This window comes from Gopherus flavomarginatus, chromosome 3, assembly GCF_025201925.1.
Source record: "Gopherus flavomarginatus isolate rGopFla2 chromosome 3, rGopFla2.mat.asm, whole genome shotgun sequence".
Classification (NCBI taxonomy): Eukaryota; Metazoa; Chordata; order Testudines; family Testudinidae; genus Gopherus; species Gopherus flavomarginatus.
This window is the reverse complement of record NC_066619.1, coordinates 123,488,242-123,510,974: the sequence shown is the minus strand read 5'-3', so window position 1 is coordinate 123,510,974 and position 22,733 is coordinate 123,488,242. Positions and strand designations below refer to the sequence as shown.

The 22,733-nt window shown below is 46.2% G+C and overlaps 1 protein-coding gene across 3 annotated transcripts in view; it reads right to left on the bottom strand.

Moving 5' to 3' along the window:
- PLPPR1 (phospholipid phosphatase related 1) overlaps positions 1–22,733 on the bottom strand; it is a 185,901-nt gene that overhangs the window by 23,966 nt on the left and 139,202 nt on the right. For all 3 annotated transcript variants that reach the window (XM_050943195.1, XM_050943194.1, XM_050943196.1), the window contains exon 4: positions 12,414–12,546. In XM_050943195.1, the coding sequence (XP_050799152.1) occupies positions 12,414–12,546 (133 nt within the window). The remainder of the gene's footprint in view (positions 1–12,413; positions 12,547–22,733) is intronic.

Below are 22,733 nucleotides of genomic sequence, written 5' to 3'. Positions count from 1 at the left end.
TTCAGCTTGTGGGGGACTTCCTGCCCTCCCTCTGTACAAGCCAGGTGCTCCTTTACCTAGGGTCTTGGACTTCTCAGCTCACAGCAGCACTTCTCCAAACTGTCCTCTGCTTCCCTTCAAACTGTTCTCTGCTCCAGCACCAATTCCTCTCTGCTCCAACTCCCTCACTGTCTGATTGAAGGAGGGGTTTTTATTGTGTGACTGCCTCAGGTGCTCTAATTAATCTATAGCAAACTTTCTTCCCCTTACAGAAAATAGGCTCCCTTCTCACCCTCTCCTGCTGCATCACATTTCCCAATAACACAGTTGGAGTAGGAACTGGCCATTGATCTGCCACTTCCTAGCAGATATCAGAGCCAGACTCAGGCAAGCTCAGTTCTCCCCACACCTCCATCCCCCAGAGCAGAGAGTACTCAAACCTCCTTGGCCCCAAAGAATCAATGGATGAATCTGAGACACAAACCTCCCACGTAAACATAATGTCTCTATAAAGGCGTGTGGCTTTGTGGGTGAAGCACTAACCCTGGACTCAGGAGGCCTGGGTCCTCGTTCCTGCTCTGCACCTGGCCTGCTGCGTGACCTTGGACAAGTCTGTTTGATCCGTGCTTCAGTTTCCCCCCATCGCTAAAATGGGGATAATGATAGTAACCTTTTTTGTAAAGTACTATGGATGAAAAGTGTTGTATGAGAGCTAGCTATTATGGTGTTACCTGGATCCCTCAGCAGAACACTTAGAATTAAATTGTAAGCTGGTGGCTTTATGCTTGGGTAGTGGTTGGCTAGAGGACCACAAAGCTTCCGGAGACAGATTGAGGATCAGCGTTCCTCTGACACTCAGAATCCTACCGGATTCCCTATAACTGAATTCTATGTACTTTTCAGGAGCTATATGATGATATCACTTTTCTATGGCAGATGAAATTGAACATGACAAGTACGGTGAGTCCACTGTGGGCTTTAAGGAAACACGCCTTACTCGAGACCTGGATTTGTAACTTTCAGGAGCAGCACTTCTGATGTCCCGCACACCCTTCAATGCACTGTTTCTCTGTCACTTTACTTACAGGGCTTCATGTTTTTTCTGTAATAAAGGGCTTCTGCTCCTGATTCTCCAGCCTCTCGCCTCCCACTCTTCTCCTCCCCCTGCGTTGTCAGCTGCTTTTTTAACACTCACAGGCGGCTTTTTTTAAGAAATGCCATTTATAGTTACCATCAAGTATCCATGCTGCCGAGAGTTTCCATGGAGTCTGCTACCAGCTGACGTACTGGAGTCAGAGAGATCTGGGGGAGGAAAGGGTTGAGGAGCGAATCATGGGGGGAAAACAGGTGTAGGGGGCTGTAGGAATCATATCTTAATGAGAGGAGAGAAATCAAGCTGATTTGTGGGGAAGATGTCAGCAGTGGAGGAAAAGAGGACACATTTGTAAGTCATGTCAGTCCTGATTCTCAGTTCCTCCATCTCCAGGCTTGGCTGGGGGAGGCAGGAGGCTAAAAGCAGAAGGTAGCCTTAAGCCCCTGATGTAAATTAGAGCAGTCTCAGGGTGGCTCTAATGTACTCTCTGCTTCCCATGGACCTCTAGTGGCCCTGGGAAAGAGAGAACAGACATAGCACAATGCTTTCCAGCCACACTGGCTGCCCACAAAAAGCTGGGAGCAAGGCCAGTATAGAGCCTTTATGCCAGCATTCTGCTGGCCAGGGAGCCCCCCGGGCAGGGGATATTTTCAGGGACTGTTTCTGTTCACTGAGCAGGTTATAGGGGCCTTAGCATAACTGAGAATAAGGCTCTTTTTGTGTGTTCCACTTTTGCTGTATATCTAATAGCACACTGCTGTCTTGTGGAAGGATCATTTCCTTATCCCTGTGGCTTGGGCACTGCCATCCTGTATTGTTTTACCGTGAATTTGGGAAGGGATCTCCCAAGGCAAAGGGCACACCTTGCAATGCTTTGGAGCAGCCCCTTCCAAGCCACGAGGAGATGGGCACAGCCTTGTTGATGGATCTGGGAACAAGTGTGAATTCACAGGACCCGATTCACCTCTCGCTTCCCTCAGACTTACTCTGGCATGTCACCACTGACTTCAGCAGAGCTCCCGCTAAAGAGCTGTGGCTTGTAACCTTCACGGCAGGGCTTTCAGTTGTGATTCCTGTGCCTTTAAACAAGAAAAACTCTGTGTCGCTCAGAAGCTTGTCTCTTTCGCCAGCAGAAGGGGGTCCAATAAGAGATATTACCTCACCCACCTTGTCTCGCATTTAAAAAGATGTCAGTCTAGTCTCTGAATTCTTGTGCTGTGGTCAGTTACTTCAGCTACTTTAGGCAAAATCATGAAGTGACTTTGTGGAGACAAACAGACCCCCCAGATATAAAAGCTACCAGGGGACTGGACCCTCAATATTCATGTACACTAGAGTTCAAACCTTAAAATCGATTATGGGTGAGCCCAAAAGCCATCTGGAAGTATTCGGAGAATGTCTGACATGTAAGCAGTATTCTCTGTAAGGGTTAAAACCCAGCCAGCTGAATTCATTGCTGTGCATAGCTGTAATTTTCATAGAGCACAGTTTGGCAGAGCTGCAAAACGGGAATTACAGTGATCAATATACATCACAATAAAAGCATGATAAAGGTTTCAGCTGTAGCCTAATCTGCTGTATCCTTAGTGCTGCCGCCTTTGGAAGTGGAAAACAGGCCAACTTGCATTTACTGTAGCACGAGATCACTGATCAAAATCCAGGTCTTACAACTCACTCTGCAAAGCCTTGGAACCCCTTTGCACACTACCTGTAGCAAGGTGGTCTGGCCCCCCGCCGCCCCGGAGGGGGACGAGCCTCCCTGGACGCCAAAGTGGGCGGAGCCAGCAAACCCTGCGCCTGCCCCTCAGAGGGCAAGGCACAGGACAGGAAGTAGAAAAGCCCCGAGTCTGGCTGCAGCACTGTCAGAGCCCATGTCAGTGTGTTGCGGTCAGGATCCCCCTGACACAGTGGCGGGTATTCGGCCGCTGCTAGGGCCCTGGGCTGGGATGCAGTGGAGTGGGAGGGCCTGCGTCCCCCCTGTCACCCACCTCGCGGGTGACCATCTCCCCCTTTCCCCAGCCGCGCAGAGCCAGGAGCCTGGGGATTTGCTGTTGAACCTGTTTGTTCAGTCCCTGCCTGAGGGCCTGAGCTGCCGATTGTTTGCCGCACAGCCAGGCTAATTCCCCGACACACCTGACCCAAGTAGCGAGGTGGCCTGGCTGCTGCTGCTCCGGAGGGAGACGAGCCCCGTCTGAACTTCCCTACGCTGCCCCAGAAGGGAGGATATCTGCACTGCTTTGAGAGTGGACCTCTTCATGTCATCGTATAGGCCAGATTTGCAAAAGTCCATGTGCACTAAGTGTCTCAGCTTTTACCTGACTAGTTAATTTGTAATGGCCATGGAGCAAGGACTGAGTTTTTCTCCTGTATTGCACAGGGCCAAGTACACGTGTGATCAGTAATTAAAAATAATCATAGCAGACACTCCTCCTCCCCTCCCCCCCCCCCACCAGTTTGGTTCACAGAACACAAGAGATGTAATTTAGTGATAATTCAGCTATCATATTTTTAGACCTAAAACAAAAGGGGTCACATTCGCCTCTGGTGTAACACCATTGGAGTAAAAAGTAAAAAATAAAAAAGTAAATAATTGGAGATATACCAAACTCCTAGAACTGGAAGGGACCTTGAAAGGTCATTGAGTCCAACTCCCTGCCTTCCTAGCAGGACCAATTTTTGCCCCAGATCCTTAAGTGGCTCCCACAAGGGTTGAACTCACAACCCTGGGTTTAGCAGGCCAATGCGCAAACTGCTGAGCTATCCCTCCCCCACTATGTGAAGTTGCGGAACTATTAACTAAGGTTTGTAACCTGTCCTTTAAATCAGCTTCAGTACCCAATGACTGGAAGTTAGCTAATGTACCGCCAATATTTAAAAAGGTCTCTAGAGGTGATCCCAGCAATTACAGACCGGTAAGTCTAACGTCGGTACCAAGCAAATTAGTCAAAACAATAGTTAAGAATAAAATTGTCAGATACATAGAAAAACAAACTGTTGAGCTATAGTCAACATGGTTTCTGTAAAGTGAAATCGTGTCTTACTAATCTATTAGTTCTTTGAAGGGGTCAACAAACGTGGACAAGGGGGATCCAGTGGACATAGTGTACTTAGATTTCCAGAAAGCCTTTGACGAGGTCCCTCACCAAAGCCTCTTATGTAAATTAAGCTGTCATGGGATAAAAGGGAAGGTCCTTTCATGGATTGAGAACTGGTTAAAAGACAGGGAACAAAGGGTAGGAATTAATGGTAAATTCTCTGAATGGAGAGGGGTAACTAATGGTGTTCCCCAAGAGTCAGTCCTAGGACCAATCCTATTCAATTTATTCATAAATGATCTGGAGAAAGGGGTAAACAGTGAGGTGACCAAGTTTGCAGATGATACTAAACTACTCAAGATAGTTAAGACCAAAGCAGATTGTGAAGAACTTCAAAAAGAACTCACAAAACTAAGTGATTGGGCAACAAAATGGCAAATGAAATTTAATGTAGATAAATGTAAAGTAATGCACATTGGAAAAAATAACCCTAACTATACATACAATATGATGGGGGCTAATTTAGCTACAACGAGTCAGGAAAAAGATCTTGGCGTCATCGTGGATAGTTCTCTGAAGATGTCAACGCAGTGTGCAGAGGCGGTGAAAAAAGCAAACAGGATGTTAGGAATCATTAAAAAGGGGATAGAGAGTAAGACTGAGAATATATTATTGCCCTTATATAAATCCATGGTATGCCCACATCTCGAATACTGTGTACAGATGTGGTCTCCTCACCTCAAAAAAGATATTCTAGCACTAGAAAAGGTTCAGAAAAGGGCAACTAAAATGATTAGGGGTTTGGAACAGGTCCCATATGAGGAAAGATTAAAGAGGCTAGGACTCTTCAGCTTGGAAATGAGGAGACTAAGGGGGGATATGATAGAGGTATATAAAATCATGAGTGATGTGGAGAAAGTGGATAAGGAAAAATTATTTACTTATTCCCATAATACAAGAACTAGAGGTCACCAAATGAAATTAATAGGTAGCAGGTTTAAAACAAATAAAACAAGTTCTTCTTCACACAGCACATAGTCAACTTGTGGAACACCTTACCTGAGGAGGTTGCGAAGGCTGGGACTATAACAATGTTTAAAAGGGAACAGGATAAATTCATGGTGGCTTAGTCCGTAAATGGCTATTAGCCAGGAGGGGTAAAGAATGGTGTCCCTACCCTTTGTTCATCAGAGGATGGAGATGGATGGCAGGAGAGAGATCACTTGATCATTGTCTGTTAGCTTCACTCTCTGTGGGGCACCTGGCATTGGCCACTGTCGGTAGCCAGATACTGGGCTAGATGGACCTTTGGTCTGACCCGGTACAGCCGTTCTTATGTTCTTAGGATAGCACCTTAATTTGCTAGCTACAATTAGGGAGCTTAGAAAGATCTGACTGCGGGCTCCTGATTTATGAGGTCATTATTCCTCTCAGCCCAATGAGCATCTGACTACCCCTAACCCATACCTTGGCCAGCTACTTTAAACATTTCTAGCTTAAACACCAGAAAGGACACAGGGCAGGATTTTCCAAAGTGCTCGGCTTCGACCCAACTCTGCCACCATTCAGGTCAATGGGAGGAGTTTTGCCACAGGCTTCAACGGGAGCAGAGTTAGGCCAATGCCGAGCACTTTGGAAAATCCCACCCATAGTGTATTACTCTAGTCAATTTAAATCAATCGTTGTCTAATGTGAGCAAGTGCATTGGATAGATCTGAAGCAGTGCATCATGCATGCCATTCAGTAGGATGAATAGGGTTAGATGTTTTATTTCATAATAATAATAATAATATTGTTATGGACCACTCAAGGCTCCTGGGTGCCTTAACAAAATTTAATGAAATCGATTATTCAAAGGGCCCAAACTAATCATCATACTGGTGCAAAATATATTCCCCAGCAATAATCTTTGTTACCTGGAGTAAAGGTTAAAAATATCTATCAATCACTGACAGGAGAAAAGACATTCAGGTAACAGTGCAGCTTTCGCATAAGACACCAGGGTTGGACAGTGGAAATTCCGAGTTAAGGCTATAGTTAAACAAAACCAACCAAACATGAGAGAGAACTGTGACCGAGTGAGAGAAAAGACTGAAATCCCTTCACAGCTAAACAGGAAGGTTCTTTTGGCCACTACCAATCTTGGGAATCCAGAATCCTAAAGCGCCAACAAGCAGAACCTTTTGGACAAAGAATTAACAAATCCCCTCAATATTATGGACAGGCACCATTCCTGCCATACTCCCTAGATGCTGCCCTCAACCTACAAGCTCATTCTCACCCTAGTCCGTTTTAGCTAAGCACTGAGGAAGTGAAGACCTCCCTAAACAGACATAGTATAGAGACTGGCGTGACCTGCACTTTGATGGCACTGTGATCCTTGCCACAGTGCCTTTGATAGCAAGGGTGACAGAACAGATCGCTCAGGGAATCCATGTAAGACAGGCCTTGTGAGAAATTAGCAACCTGTAATGGGATAAAGCTACAGTACAGTAGACAGACTATCACCCTAGAGCGGATGCTATGTACCTCCATAAATGCAAGCCTTGATAAACATAATAAAGGATTGCAGTCAAAAATTGTTTGTGGTTGAAATGCTATCCATCTCTAGATTAACAAATGCTTCACTCATAGGTTAGGCTAGGTGGACAACTGGGATTTCAGTCTTTGTCTCCCTAGTCTTGGAGGTGACGTCGACACATCCAATATGATGTATCTGGCTTCAGTAGAACTCTGCCGATTTATAGTAGCTGAGGATCTGTCCCCCTGTGTTCTAATTCTACAAAACACTTCCTGATAGCATCCTGCTTAAATATTGAATATGTAAGCGGGGGAATGGTCCCGCTATTATGGGGAACTTTCCTGGCTTCTGCACTACTCTGGTGAAGTGGGCTAGCGAAAGGATCCGAGTCCTCGCTCCCATTTCCTTTACCCAGAGGCTTCCCTGCCCTTGAGGACTCCCCTTCCATTCTCCTGTCTGGCCTCCTGACTCCCTGATTAACCTGCCTGCTTGTCAATCAGGGTGACCTGGAGCATTGGCTTCTCCTCACTTTTCCTGGGGACTGTCAGTCTCAGGGTCCTGATTTCCCACTGACCCTTCCCCTTTTAGTACTGGGAGCTAGCCAATCAAAACACCCCCACTAGGGTGACCAGATAGCAAGTGTGAAAATCAGGAAGGGGGTGGGGGGTAATAGGCGCCTATATAAGACAAAGCCCCAAACATAGGGACTGTCACTATAAAATTGGGACATCTGGTCACCCTAACCCCCACTGAATGTTAGTAAGGGGGCAACAGTCCCCTTACATGTAGCACATCTTACACTGACTCAACAGGTTGTACAAATGGCTGTGATAATTACAACACTCTCAGCCAAATGCTGAGCCATAGTATTTGTATGTGCTTAAATGAATTCACTGGGTGGAATTTGTGCTCTGCAAAGTGACAGAGCATTAACCTCGTGATGCACTGTCCTCACTGGCTCCCCGTTTACATGCAGGACTAAGTTCCAGGATCTTAAATGTTCTCCAGGACTTACAATGTATTACTGTACCTAGCTTGTCTTTTAACTTATTAACTCCACATACCATCATTTGCGCCTACATTGCATCTGTCACTCAAAGTATCCGATTGATCTTGGTGGATTCATGGTTGGCTTTACTCTGTGCTTTGCCCAGTCACACTCAACAGATGTTAGAACTTAATTTTAATTCTGTCTTTTAAACACACTTGTTTACTTATGTGCTGCCACTTGCAGTCATCTGTGCTGATGACTGAAATTCCTCTCTCCTACTACTGAGAGCATAGTATTAAGAATTATGTCAAAGGCACTAAATAGCAAAACTTTTGAAAATTATCCTGAAGGTTTTTTTTGTTTTTACTTTTTGTACTAACTTCTGTAATGTTTTCTACCATTTCTCTTTCATCTTTAGACCCTTCATACAGCCAAAGAATAAACAAAATATGATAGTGGCACAAATCCAGAGAATATAACTATGCAACATTCCTATGAGACCCCGCTGAATTTAAAGGGAGTTGAAATGCAACTTATAGAACAGGACCCTTGCTCAGCAATGGCCATGTCTTCCCAACCACCTTGCTAAAATGCATATAAAAAAGTTCCCATATATGCCCACTCCACCCACAAATACTGGATTTGGGTCGACAATCCCAGTTTGCACGTGCAAATGTGGGCTGGGGATGGGAGATGCAATATCTGCACATATCCTGTTTGCAAGCATGATTCAGAAGGTCAGTTTGGGCCTGAAGTAACTTAATAGTTAATCTTTTGAACCCAACTACAGCCTAGGGTGACCAGACAGCAAATATGAAAAATCGGGGTAGGGGTGTGGGGTAATAGGAGCCTATATAAGAAAAAGACCCCAAAATTGGGACTGTCCCTATAAAATTCAGACATCTGGTCACCCTATACAGCCACTGTGAGCTACAGCTCCCAAAGGAACTAATGTTGAACCTTGTTCCAGCCACGACAACATTTTACTAGTGAAAGCAGATGTAGTGGGAAGAATTTAATTTCAGCCTATTCTGAAAACAAAGTTCCCTGGGAGAAGTTCATTCCTGGTGTCGAATATTCTGCACCACTTCAGCACAGTGCTCACATGCCACATCTCTGTGCTGGGCCCACAGACTCCAGCACAGAAGACCACCAACGGTGGTAACCAAGTAGTGTTTGCAGATCTGAGTTTATGCAGATTGCCTGGCCCCCATATCCTTTGAACCCGATGCATAAGGACTTCCGCTATTACTCTGTGTGCTGGAATAGGAGCATGTCTGTGCAGCAAGCCTACATCCTGTCCTTGGGTTGGTGGAGGGGAAATTATCATGTCCCCTGTATCTCTGCATAGAGCCTGAACACTCAGGCTCTATGCCGGTGGGGTGAATTTCATGCCTAGTGAATAATACAATTCAGAACTGGAGTCACTGGAAACTGAGACATCCAGCACAGGCCCCGGTCAGTCTCCACATTCTTGTCATACTAAGGGGAACAGCACAACACTTGGAAGCTCACTTTTTATTTTAGTTCAGTTTAATTCAAAGTTCACTGCAATGGAGCAACACTGGAAATTGAAGCAACAAGGATAATATATGAAGGGGTCTCAGATTCCATTACTAGGAATTTGGCTAGATCCTCAGCTGCTGCAACTCTCCGGCGCTCCCTTGAAGTCGACAGAGCTGGATCTTTTTACACCAGCTGGTTTCAGCACATTAGGAAAAATAATTTACTTCTGGCTCCTCAGAGTCTGAAGCCAGTGGGAGCAGAGGGGCCTCTGTCCTCCCAGGAGATCACCACAGGCTCAGGGGCAGGTTCGGAGAGAACTCGGGACCTGAACTAATGGCTGGCTAAAGCAATGGGACTCTCTCCTTTGACATCAATGGGCTTTGGAAGATGAGTGTTTTGGAGGCCAAAGTCAATTGGAATTTTTTTTTTTATATTTGGTGGGCAAAACAGCCTAAACAGAAGCCACATGCAAACAATCTGATTGTTTGTCCCCATTTATACATTCCACCAGCTACCTATCTTTCTGGAACAAACAACTATTATTTAGTTACCAGCGGCTATCACCACTCAATATCTAGCTCTTATTAGAGCTAGATGCAATTTTACATCAAAATTTGGAATTTTGATCAAAAAAGTGAAAATTTGGCAAAAATATTGCATGATCTTTTGAGGGGGAGGGGCCCCATTTTTCAAATAGCTCCAGTTCTTACATTCTGAAGGGGAAACAGAATGCTCCTTAAAAAGGTCTTCTTCCACCATAAGGGGAAAAGAAATCTTACTTTAAAACCAGGGGGGCAGTTCAGAAACATTCAGAGGGAGGGGGTGAAATTGTGTCAGCATCCCTACTTCTGATTCCCCTCTGAGCCAATGGCTGCTCATGGGTGTTAGTGGACCGATTCCATCCTGAGGTTAGAGTGAGGAGGGGGTAGCAGGTCATGTGCACGTATCTCTTACTGATGGCTAGCATGGGTCAGGGATTGGGGCCTGGTTTGCGCCACGCCCAGCTCCAGCCCTGGACAGCAGTGCTGTTTCTTGTCCGGCCAGTGAGACAGCAGAAGCCACTCAAGACAGCCTGCTTCCCTCTCCTCATAGGGCTTGGGTGGCAGATTTGGCCTGGCTGTCCTCCTGCTATGAGGGAGGGATAGCTGAGCCCAATCTGAGTGAGTGGCATTGCGACCTAGAGGGAAGGGTTGCAATGCACTCAAATCTGGTGCAATCATCCCTCTGCCACGATGGCAGGGCGGCCAGGCAAATTTGCCACCCTATGCACCTTCCAGAAATCTACCCCCCTTGGCAGCTGCCCAAAAGACGGGGAGGACAAACCAAGGTCACCCCCAGGCTACAGCATTTGCCTCCCCTGTTTATAACAAGACCCACGTTTAAAGCAATTTATAACCCTGTTCACTTCCCCTCCCTCCGGAAAACAACCAACCTGAGGAGCTGAGATTGATTTGTGGGGAGAAGTTAATATTTTGCTGCTCTCTGTACACAGCGGTAGTTTTTTTTCCCAGACGAGAAGTGGCTAGAGCGAATGCTCAGGAATAAAGCTAATTCAAGTGAAGGCTATGCACAGGGAGAGTGACCTATAAGAAAACACGTACCGCAAATGTTTTGCCTCGTTGGTTTGAGCTCTTTTAGCGCTGGCCCCACAGGCGAGAATATTTGATCAGTCTATTGTCACACGCTGAGAATGCTGGGACAGCATTCTGCTCCCTGTTAACGGCAGTTTACTACCCATTAACGTGCGCTAGAGTCTAGCTGAACTTCAAGGGTTTTTGGTTTTTAATGAAAACTCCCTGATCTTTTATTTTCCCACATGGCACAGCTGAATAACTGATCAGAGGAGTGCCATGCTGAGGGTCAGACTATGCCTGCCCCTTGTTTTTAGGGGGGGTGTCGAGTGGGAGAAGGGGCAAGGAGTCTCACTGCGTAAGGACTGCTCTCTCAGTTTGCCCCTGGTGGTGCAAAGTGCCCCAGAGGCTGCAGGAGAGGAGGTAGGACCATGCCCCGTCTGCATCAGTGAGTGGAGAAGACCAAACTCAGCCAGAGGAGCAGCGTCACAAGGAGAGCTCAAGGAGGAATAAGGGGTCCATGAAGTGCAATCCTCCCAACCGGGATGGTGTCTGACTGGAGCAACGCAGTCCTTCACCACCAGCACATCACCCTTTCGTTTCCATGCGAAACTGTAAAGCATTGCGAGGGGTGAGGGGAAAACCCCTGCTAACGTTTCATGCCTCAGTTCCTTTGGATTAGATTGTGACTTTAGGCACAGCCCTGAGCAGGGAGTGGTGCATCTCCTCTGAGTCTCAGTTCCTGCTCTTGTTCTGTGGGGCATAGGATTTATGGCTGGCTTATACTAGCAATAAACTAAAATTCCCCCACCGGTGTGCTAGTTCAGCTACTCTGACCAGCGAGTAGGCTGTGCCCGTTCCCTGTCTCTAGCTGTCCACTTCCCACAGACTTGGTCCAGGGGGGAAGTAAGTGTGCAACTTGTACATGCCCAGTCCCAAAATCGTGGTAGGCCATACAAGGAGTGCGAGTAGCAGGGGACAAGAGGGAGAAAGGTTCTCACTCCCTCAGGTGGAACAATCTAGCCCTCAGCCAGTTTGCTTTACAGTGCAAGCTACTGTGCTATTCTTCCCACTCTGAAATAACTATAGGATGATTCCCAGTGACAGCTGCTAAGTTAACTTCTCCATTAAGCGAAATTCATGAACTAAACATAGCTGCTGATAAATGCCACCAGAGGAAGCCTCCAAAGTGTTTGAAAGTTGCATTTTTTCCACCAGTTCCTTAGCAATTAACTCAATAAAGTCTCAAATGAAAAATGAGAGGAATATTATGTCTGGGCTTTCTGTGTTTTGTTTGTTAGTTGGTTCACCTCAGCTGAATATTACATACTGGTGCTTCTCAGGTTAATTTATATTTGGAGAGAAAAAAGGGTGAAGAGATGGGCTGCTGAGTAAAAAATCGTAAATAATTGTAATTTGTAATATCAATGATAGAAGTGTTCAGATAAGGATTTAGTGGGCATAATCTTGCTTCCAGGATCCAGGAGAAGCATTACACTTAGCAAAATTGCACATAAATCAGCTCTGTATGGCGTGATTTGGTGCATTTTAAACATTACCTTGCAAATCCTGAGGGGGACTATCCCTCTAAGGTGGAAGAAGCCTGCAAAGATTTCACATCTCAATTTTGTGCTGTAGATCTTAAGAAGTCGGTGTTCTTTTGTTTCTTTTGTTTTCGCAAGCAGGGGCAAAACTCTCTGTGTTTATGGACACTTACCTATAAACCGTATAATTCTTCGAAGTAATGGGTTCAGGTAACAGCACTCTCCGGTCAAGATAGTTTTCTCCTGGACAATCAGGGTTTCTCGGGTTGACTTTATGAAATACATGGAGATCTCACCGATAAAAATCTGCAGCAACGGGAAAAAAAAGAAAGGGACGTTTAAGAATCATAAGGACACATGTTCAAAGGTGGATGCCTGAATCAAGGCCATAGACTATACTTCTGCACTAGTGTGCCTACAGAGCACTTACACAGTTACTTGTCAGCTCTGTGTTCTTGGGGAACCAGGGCACAGGACCCAGCCTGTCTGACTCATGAAGGACTTCCCCCAGCCCCACCCCCCAGCCTCTGCTTGAACGAAAGCCAATCAGAAGAAAGACTTACAAAAGCAATGAAAAGGCAGAGGGAGACACACCTAAACCCCTGGGATAAGGGTGATAGGACTCCCCTAGCCTCATTTGCATCAAAGGTGGGAGAAGGAGGCATCTCTCTTAGCACACAGAATGGAGAACAGAGATTCCAAGGCAAGAACCGCACAGAACTCTGGGACCAGAAAAGCAGCGAAGCACTGCATCATGGGGGATCTCTGCTCCAGATGCTAATGAACCCACCTGCCCCCACCCAGCTCAGCACTTATCAGACCAATTCTAGTAATAAATCCTTTATTGGTATCCAAAATACTGAAGCTGCCTAATTGCACTGGGAGCTCCCTCCAAGGAACACGGCCCATAGCCAGGAATGATCAGCTCCCATGTCTATGCTGAACAAAACAACTTTGGTGTACTCCCTTGAGCCATCAGAGTGTTCTCCCTTGAATCATTGTTCTTTCCCTACAAAAACCCCTGCCTATGCTCGAGTAAGTGCTCTGATGCCTGGATCCAAAATCTGCGTCAGTTCCATTGGGACTTCATCTTCTCCTGACTGATCGTGCTGGGGGCTCTGCCTGTCTCCAGCACTCCAGACCCTCAGCTACCACCACCACCGAGGACCCCCGATCGATTAAAACTTCACAAAGTGGTGAGAACCCAGCTCTCTCTCTCTACGTGTAGCCTTCTGACCAGGGCCCGCTCTAGCCATTTCGCCGCCCCAAGCACGGCGGCATGCCGCGGGGGTGCTCTGCCGGTTGCCGGGAGGGCGGCAGGCAGCTCTGGTGGACCTTCCGCAGGCGTTTCTGTGGATGGTCAGCTGGTCTCGTGGCTCCGGTGGACCTGTGGGGTTTGCTCATCAAGTGGGTTACTACCAGAACAATTGTAATGTGAAAGTGGGGATAGGGACATGCTAACCAGGGACATATGAAGGTGGCAGCTTGGAAGTGCTGCTCAACCCAGCCTGCTCAGGTGGGCTCTATTCCGGTGCAGTGCCCATGGCATATGAGGGTGACAGCTTGGAAGTGCTGTTCGACCCATCCTACTGAGTCCAGGGACATATTAGGGGTCAGTTTGGGAGTGCGGATTATCCCAGTCCTCTCAGACGTGCTCTGTTAATGTGTGTGTGTTCGTCTGATTCTGGGGCTGGAAGAACCCTGCCCTGGGGAACCTACGTCCTGCAGGAGAGCTCCACTGGGAGGGGACTTGCAGCAGGGAGAAATAGAGCTCTGTATGAGAACACAAGTGACACAAGCTGTACATTGATAGAAGTACAGAACCTCCCCTCAACCCCAGAAGAGTAACCCTAATAAATGAGCATACCCCAAAGTAACAGGCAAAGCTGGTAACAAGACTTAGGCTGTATTGTCATCAGGAAATAAACGGTGTGTTCTTAAGTTAGCTAACTCAAGACACTTAATTGGAGGTCAAATCCTAGTGAAGACAAGGCAGTTTGTAGTTTTCATACACACTGGCAGGTTAAGCTCCCCCATAATCTTTACCTCAACCTGCTAGCACATGTGAACACTACACGCAGTCTTGTCTTCCCTAGGATTTTACCTTGAGTTTGCTAAGTCAGCGTAAGAACACAGTTTTTCCAAGAGAAGAAAAGGCTCCCAAGCATGATCCTGCTCCCATGAACTTCAGTGGCACCGTGTTTATCCCTTAACTAGCCGACACTCACGTGATGTGTCCACACTGGAAAATGCAGCTCCATTTTCTGGGCCAAATCCTCGCCCATGCTCTGGAGACGTAACAGGACCGTAAAGCCTCCTTAGGTAGGCAGTTGAGGATTCCCCTGGCATGGAGGAACCCTCAGTTAGCACAAAGAGGGTCCTATGCCCTCCCTTCCTGGCTTTAGCATAGGGTGGCTGGAATGCACAATGTGGCTATGAAAAGGCCTCCTGGGAGCCACTGCAACTACGCATAACTTAGAACAGCCTTGGGACTACTCTAAATTATGCTGGGGATTGGAGGACAAGCAAAAATAAACAGAGATCTGGTGCAACTGTGGATTCTGTGGGCCTCTTTTTTTTTTTAAACTGGAATTAATATGAACATCACTTCAATGGGAACTAGTCTGAGATCATTAAACTTATTTGAGACAGGGACACTAGAAGCTGATTATCTTGGGTTGGGTTTTCAAAAGCTCTTGCTACTGACCTAACTCTGCTGCCATTGAAATCAATGGAGTTTGACCATTATATATTTATAATGGACTTCAGTAGAAAAAAGAAGCCAGACTGAAGTAGCATAAATGAACTTTATACAAAGGGTGTACTCACAGCAATGCTACGTAACTGAGCTACTAAGGATGTGGGAAAAGAAACCACATCATTAGGCGAGGGCCCAAGTAGTAGATAATAAAACACGTGCACTGAGCTCACCTATAAATATCAAATGACTATTCTTAGACCGCTTTACTTGTTGCAACAGCACATTGTTTCAAGTGCAACAAACAATTTATTCTTATTAACCTGGATGAGCATCCTTATTGATTCAAGCCAGGTATGTCCAGCCCCATTGTAATTCTAACCGCTGATGGTTAGAGATGCCAGCGTTATAAAATGCACATTAAAAATGGAATTTGAGAGGGAAGAGCCAAAGTGTGAGGCTGCACTGAAATATTGTCTTTATCCAGTTTATTCTATCTGCTCTCAGAGCTAGCACATAGTTCAAGAGAGTTCAATTCAGTAGCTAGAATGGAAGAAAATAAAAGACCCTGAGCACCAATACAGTTTAAAAGTGACACATGATTTGTTCTCCTTTATTATTTGCGCTACTGCAGTACCCGGAAGCCCCAGTTATTACTGTGGCCCCATTGCGCTAGGCATGTTTACAGCAATCTAATTTAAGATGAGGTACAATTAGGTGGATTAAAAAAATCAAATGTTTTAAGTCAGGAGACATCTAAGTATAAAACACATAAATACTGATCAAAATAAAACGACTCCTTAAAAACAATCTATTAATTTCAGTAGAGTTACTCCAGGTTTACACCAGTCTAAGATCAAAAACTAGATACCCACAGTCCCGTGGATTTCTGTGCATATCAAATTAGCACAGCACTTAAGAAGCAGTTAGATAGTGTTTGTGAGGTAGCATCAAATGGTTTGACACCAACTAGTTTCTTCTCTCCAACCAGTTTTATAGCAGTGTAACGGGCGTAGACATTTCTGATGCAGATTGCGATTTGGCAGAGTACTCGAGCATAGGCACAGCTTTAAGCATCTCTATAGTTCTGCTGACTTCACTAGGACTACTCCCATGCTTGAAGTTACGCACAAAAGGACCCTGTTAAATCAGGATATTAACCCACTGTTTGACAAGAATGAGGCCATTGTAAATGGAATTCAATTCCAGATTTGACTGGCGTATGGTATATTTCTAGATAAAGCATCTATTACTGTTACTTCCACTGGGGAAAAAAAAGTAAGGCTCAGAAGCTGCCGTTTCACAGGAGCTTCCTACTTAATTAAACAGTAGAGCTGACAAGAAAATTACATTGGAGGGTGGGGCCTTTTATTCAGCACTGTAAGAACTGATGATGTGCTGTCTATGGTGACGTATGCAAAAGGAAACAAAGCCGGTATTAGATAATTGTTGGCCCTGATACTGATCTCACCTACACTGGTGTAAATCTGGAGTAACACCACCAAATTCAGTGGAGTTAGATTGCTTTGAGACTAGTTTTAGGAGCTATAGAATGCCCAGTGATATCTGGTTCTTGCAATAAGCTTTGTACATTTTCTTACATTTCTGCTTTCAGGGGATCTCGTTATTAATTCATCCCCTCGCTGTTTTTTAAATGCAGTCTGCCATTTTTAAGCCAGCATTCAAAAACACTGCACATACATACATAAAATAGAATCACTTCTGCAGCATTGACCAATCAGTAGCAAAGCATTATGTCTGACAGTTTAGACAGCAGAAGCTATTCTCAATAGATGTTAGAAGTTTATTTCATGGACCACTACATTATGTAACAGAGGACACCTCTAGTTTGAAAAGGCTTGCAATTACAAGGGAAGAATACTTTCTACAATGTGTGTGTTGGTTCTCTGCTCTGATATTCTGCTTTTGATACATTATTATTATACTTAAATATTCTGGGAATGCCCATAGGTCCCCAGCAGGGATTGTGCTGAGCACTGTGCAAACACAGGTCGTAGACAATTCCTGTCCTGTATGAGTGTCGCTCCCCTTTCTTGTACTCTGCTTACAACCAGCCAGTTCCAGAAGAAAACAGCCTCCTTAATTTCCTATTGTTTGCCCAGCCCTTGTTCTGTCCATCTTCACCAGTGTCAACAAAACCCTTTCCTTCAATATAGGAGTTTACCCGATTGTCAAAAATCTGCCATTGTCAATGAATTCCTTACTCCCTCCTCCTGGCGCCTGACATGCTGTCCAATGACTGATCCTCCTCTAACCTCTCCTTTCTCGGCAGAGTGCAATAAAGAGGCTTCCTCTCATTTCTCTAGCAAACAAAGCACATACCACCTAACAATATCCTGGACAGATTCTCATCTGGCAGGCCACAGCATGGAAACCACAATCCTCCCTGTGGCCAATTGCCTCCCTCCTTGTATTGAAATTTTACTTCCCTCCTCCTCCACATCCCCCTTGATCTCAGCTCAGCTTTTGGCAGTATGGTTCGTGCTATCCTCCTCGACTGCCTCTGGAGCTGCTCAAAATTTTCAATTTTTCAATGGGGGGAGGGGAGAAGGAAGTGTTCCCATTTTCCAACTAGTTCTACTAGATAGCTGCGTAGGCATCTCCTTGGCCTTGTCGTCTTGCCAAATGACTCTTATTTGCCTCTATTGTCCATAAAAGTTGGCATCATGCTTAACTCCAAATAAGCCTACCAGGTTCCATGCCTGTATATCAGCCTCAACTCTGCCTTTGTTGAAGTCTTCTTCTATGCCTTGCTTGTATCTTGGCCTCCCTAAGCAAACTCCCTTTTAGCCAAGTCCCAGCTCTCCAGATTTCTGCAGGCACCATGCTGCTGCCTGGCTTCTCCCCCCACTCCACTGTCTATCCCTTCACTTCAGGGTCCAATTTACAATCACTCTCCTTGCTCTTCATAACCACTACTGGCTCACTCCAGCCCATCTAAAAAGGCTCCTCTCTGCTCATTTAGCACTGTCCTCCTCTGTGGTCCTCTACACACAAACAGCATGTGAGATGCAAGGGCCTTCATTTGGAATAAACTTCTCTCTCTCTCCACCTCCCTTAATCTCCATCTCATTTCAAATCTCAGCTGAAAACATACCCTCTTCCCCTCCCTTCCTTACATCTCTCCCTCAGCTATTATTTATCTCAGTCATTCTATTATTTAACTCTGCAAACGTGTGTGTGTGTGGGGAGCATACAGTTTGTCTGAAGGATGCTGGATGCAAAATATTATACTTATGTTAAGAAGATTTAAACACATGAAGAGAGGACAGAAAGCCAACTGAGATCCACCGAGGATAGATCTGGTACTAGAATTTTGCCCTAATTTGGAATTGTCTTAAAGTCTGTTTATTAAAAAAATATCCTTTACCAGTTCTCACCAGATAAAAGGAAGGACCTACACCACAAAGACTCTTGCAGCCTATAAGAGCTCTCTCTGTTAGGTACTTACATAGTCTTCATTACCACAGTATCCAAGAGCCTTGCGATCTTTTAACATAGGTATCCTGACAACACCCCTGTGAGATAGGGAAGCACTGTTATCCCCATGATACAGAAGGGGAACTGAGGCACAAAGAGTTGCCTGAAGTCATACAGGAAGTCTGTGGTGGAGTAAGGAACTGAATGCTGGTCTCCGGAGTTCTGCAGTAGCACCTTAACCATCCTTCCTCCCTTTCAATGAGATGCTGACACGACGTTTACACCTCACCAGCTATCAATTCAAGGCGTGAAGCAGCTAAGCTCTGTAGGATGTTGACTGAATTTACTGTACAGGAAAATTTGCATAGATGCATTTTTAATACCAGAGTACAACAGCAAAATGAACTAAATTAATCAAGAGCACAGCACTCGATTTGCAGCAGAGGAACATATCCCATAGGAGAAGGACATACCCTATGAGGCAAGCTGTGAGCAAACCAGCAAGGAAAAGGGAAAGGAAAGACTCAAACTGCTGAAAGTTATTGTGTTCTCAGACTTAATCAACCAACATTTAAGACCCCATGCACCCACTACCCTCAAGCTTTGAAAAATTACCTTCCCTGGAACAAATCTGTCCTGTCGAGCAAAGCCATGCAAACAGGCACAACCATTGCAATGTGACCTTTTCTGAGTCACAGTAGCAGGTTTAACTTTAAGTGAAGGAGAGATGACTGAAAGCCAGCAAGAGTTCCAGCAATATTTGCCTTCCCTGTGGCTCAAACACTCAAGCACATTTGCTCTTTCACATCCCTCAGGATGTGCATGAGCCCAGTTGCAACCATCACCTCCACCCAGGTGCTGTAAAACGGTTCATGGCTCCAGTTTGTTTATTGTCACTTACACAGCGGGACATTTTCAAGAGCATCTAACAGATTGAGGAGCACCGAGAGGGGGTTCACTCAGCCCTGAGCACCATCTCCTCGTGACCGGGAGTGGCATAAAGGCTCCCTTTCCATCTGGTGCCCCTGCCGATGGATGCTCCAGCATTGCAGTGGTCTCTCTTGCTGTAACACAGCCCTCCGGCCAGATCACAATTTTAATCCACCCCTTCTGGGGTAACAAACGTACAATGACAAGTCTAGAAGTGTCCCAACACTTCCACCGCTCATGAGCTATTGATTGGCCTCTTCTTCAGGATCAGTCTTCAGCTCTCACCCTGAGCTTGTAAACCTCTTCCTTGTGGCTGGTGGGGAAACCCAGGCCCACTCTCTGCTCTGGGTTCTGACCCAGGGACCCCGTATGAAGCAGCGAGGTCTGCTCCTTTAGATGTGCTGCTGCTGTTTCCTGAGTATCTTCCGACTTCTGAGCCCCTTGTGTTGCTTCCCTGCAGAGGGTGCTTAACGCAGCCTTCCTGCTGATTCTCAGTCCCCTGGCTTGCTGCTGAGTCCCCCCAGCTCCTTTCTCTGCTGGAACGCTGACACTGGGGGCTGACTCTCTGTGCCTGGCCCCCTTTCCAGAGCCCATCATAGGATTAATTCCCTCCTTGTGGCCTTTTTTCTGTAGGCCTTCCCCAGGCCCTTCCCAGAGACAGGGAACGCCCCACCTCCTGTCTGTCTCTACAGTTCCTAGTCCCAGAGAGCGACGGCAGACTCTCTCCCTGCAGCTTCCCGCTGCTTATACTCTTATCCCAGCCCTTCCTCAGCTCTGCTTCGTCCTCAGTTAAGCCTGGCTCTCCCTCCAGATCCAGCCTGGTATGTTAATTGGCCTCTGAGGTCCACATTAACCCTCTTAGGGCCTGTGTGGGGTACATGCCGCATCACAAATTCCACCGGCTTTCATTGGGATTTGTATTCTTAATTCCCTAAGGCAGTTTTGAAAATCTCCTCAATGGTTGCTTTTAAGAATAAGACAATTCACACTTTTAAAGAGCTATTGATCAGCTTCTGTATCTGCTACCTATAATTTTATTGCGAGATCCAAGGATACTTGATATTCCATAAGCAAGTCTCTGGTAGCAAACATTGAACAAGAGGAAGCACCAGTTTCCTTATTTTTTCTCCTTATGTGTATTAAGCTAATATCTTTATTAACATACATTCAGAAGAGGAGCTCCCTCAACTTACACCCAGATGATGAGACTATCAATGAGTATGAAAAGTACTGAACCCATGACTGATGATTTCTACTCACATGGCCCTTTTCATCTAGAAGGACACCAAAGCGCTTTATCAACCTCATCAATTCTTAACAGAGGGCCCAAAGAATTTGCCATAACACTACACATCTGCTCTTGTGAACAGTAGCATGGGATTTTGAGAGCACAAATGGTCAACACTCGGCCTTTATATCCCCTCTCAAAGACAGTATCTTTGTCTTCCACCTAGCACAGTGGGGTCCTGGTTTATGACTGGGGCAACTAGGCACTACAGTAATACAAATAAACAACAACAACAACAACAATAGTAACATGGGCCTGATCCTGGATTAGGTTTCAGGCAAGGACACAGATTCAATATTGATTGAGAGGGAGGAGTCAGTTCCCAATACCAGTCAGTGCATCACCTGAGTTGTTCTCTGGAGATCTCCCATCCTTACTGTCACCCAGGACGACCCTGCTTAGCTTCAATAGGTATGTCTATATTCTTGTGCCTTTAACTACACGTGAAAATGAAGTATGACAGTCAGTTGAACATAGCAGTGCAAATCTACCCAGGGATCCATTGATCCCATAGATGAAAACAGAACCAAAATTTGAATTCTTCCCTTTGTGTTCCATTTATGACACAATTATTTGAAAATAAAAGAGGCCGCAACAAAGAAATCCATAATCTATTTTAGGGCAAGTATGGAAAAGAATTATTGCAGGAAAAGTATTGGAGCATTACACTGGTCTTTCTATTGAGATGCTGAGCCTGATACCAAGCCTGATTTTCCAGTGTCTTGCTCCTTGCGCAGCCATTTACACCTGGACTTGATAAGCCCCAGGTGATTAGAAGAGGAGACTGAATTGGGAGAGATGAGTTATTTACATGCGTCTGTCACGGACTTGCTGCGCAAGTCTCTTTGGACCTGGATTCTCCTCTCCTTAACAGGGCTGGTTGAAAAGTAGCAATTTTTGTGTGTGGAAAATATCATTTATTTATCCTGAAATTTCCTGTAAGCATTATTTTGGGTTTTTGACTGGAGAAAAAAAAAGTTTCAGTTTTCAAAAAAAAGTTTGTTTTTTCTTGGAAAACTGGAAAATGTTCGAACTTACAATTTTCCATGAACATTTTTGTTTTGGTTGAAAAGTGATCTTTTTGCCTAAAAATGTTTAGACAACAATATCTACCCCTTAATAGCTACTCCTGTGGGGGTGGGATGGGGGAGAGGGGTCTCCATGCACTGCCTGCACCCCAAGCCCTGACTCCGCAGCTCCCATTGGTCAGGAACTGGGGCCAATGGGAGCTGCAGGGGCGATGCCTGCAGGCAGGGGCAGCGTACAGCACCCCTTACCCCTCCCCCACACCAGGGGCCACAGGCACATGCTAGTCACTCTGGGAGTGGTGCGTGGAGGGGGCAGAGGGCAGAGCCCCCCGGCCCAGCTTACCTTGGGCGGCTCCCAACTGGCAGCGCAGCAGGGCTAAGGCAGGCTCCATCCCTGCAGTTCCTACTGGCCACAGTTCCCAGCCAATGGGAGCTGCGCAGTTGGCGCTCGGGGTGTGAGCAGAGTGTGGAAACACCTGCCCCCGACCAGGGCCATAGGGATGTGCCAACCACTTCCTGGAGCAGTGTGGAGCCAAGGCAGGCAGGGAGCCTGCCTTAGCCCCGCTGCACTGGCGCCCAGGAGCTGCCCAAGGTAAGTGCCGCCTGGCTGGACCTCGCACCCCTCACCCCCTCTCGCACTCCAACTCCTGCCCTGAGCCCCTTTCAGCACCCAAACTCCCTCCCAGAGCTTTCACTCCGCATCCCCTCCTGCGTCCCAACCCTGTGCCCCAGGCGCAGCCCAGAGCCCCCTCCCACACCCCAATCCCCTGCCCCAGCCCAGTGAAAGTGAGTGAGGGTTAGGAAGAGCAAGCAACGGAGGGATGGGGGATGGAGGGAGTGGGGTGGAGCCTCAGAGAAGGGGCAGGGCAGGGGTGGGTTCTCGGGCAAGGGGCAGGGCAAGGCTGTTTGTTTGTGTGACTAGACAGTTGGCAACCCTAGGAGACACAGACTGCTTATGAGGGAAACCTGGAATGCTGGAGAATTCCTTCCTCCTGTCTCAGTAATTTCATGGTTCTGCATTTCTAGTGTAAATCATTTCCCAACACTGGAAGTCAGAAGAACCAACATTTATGTGGAACAGAGAGAACCTGGGGAGTAAAATGAGAGA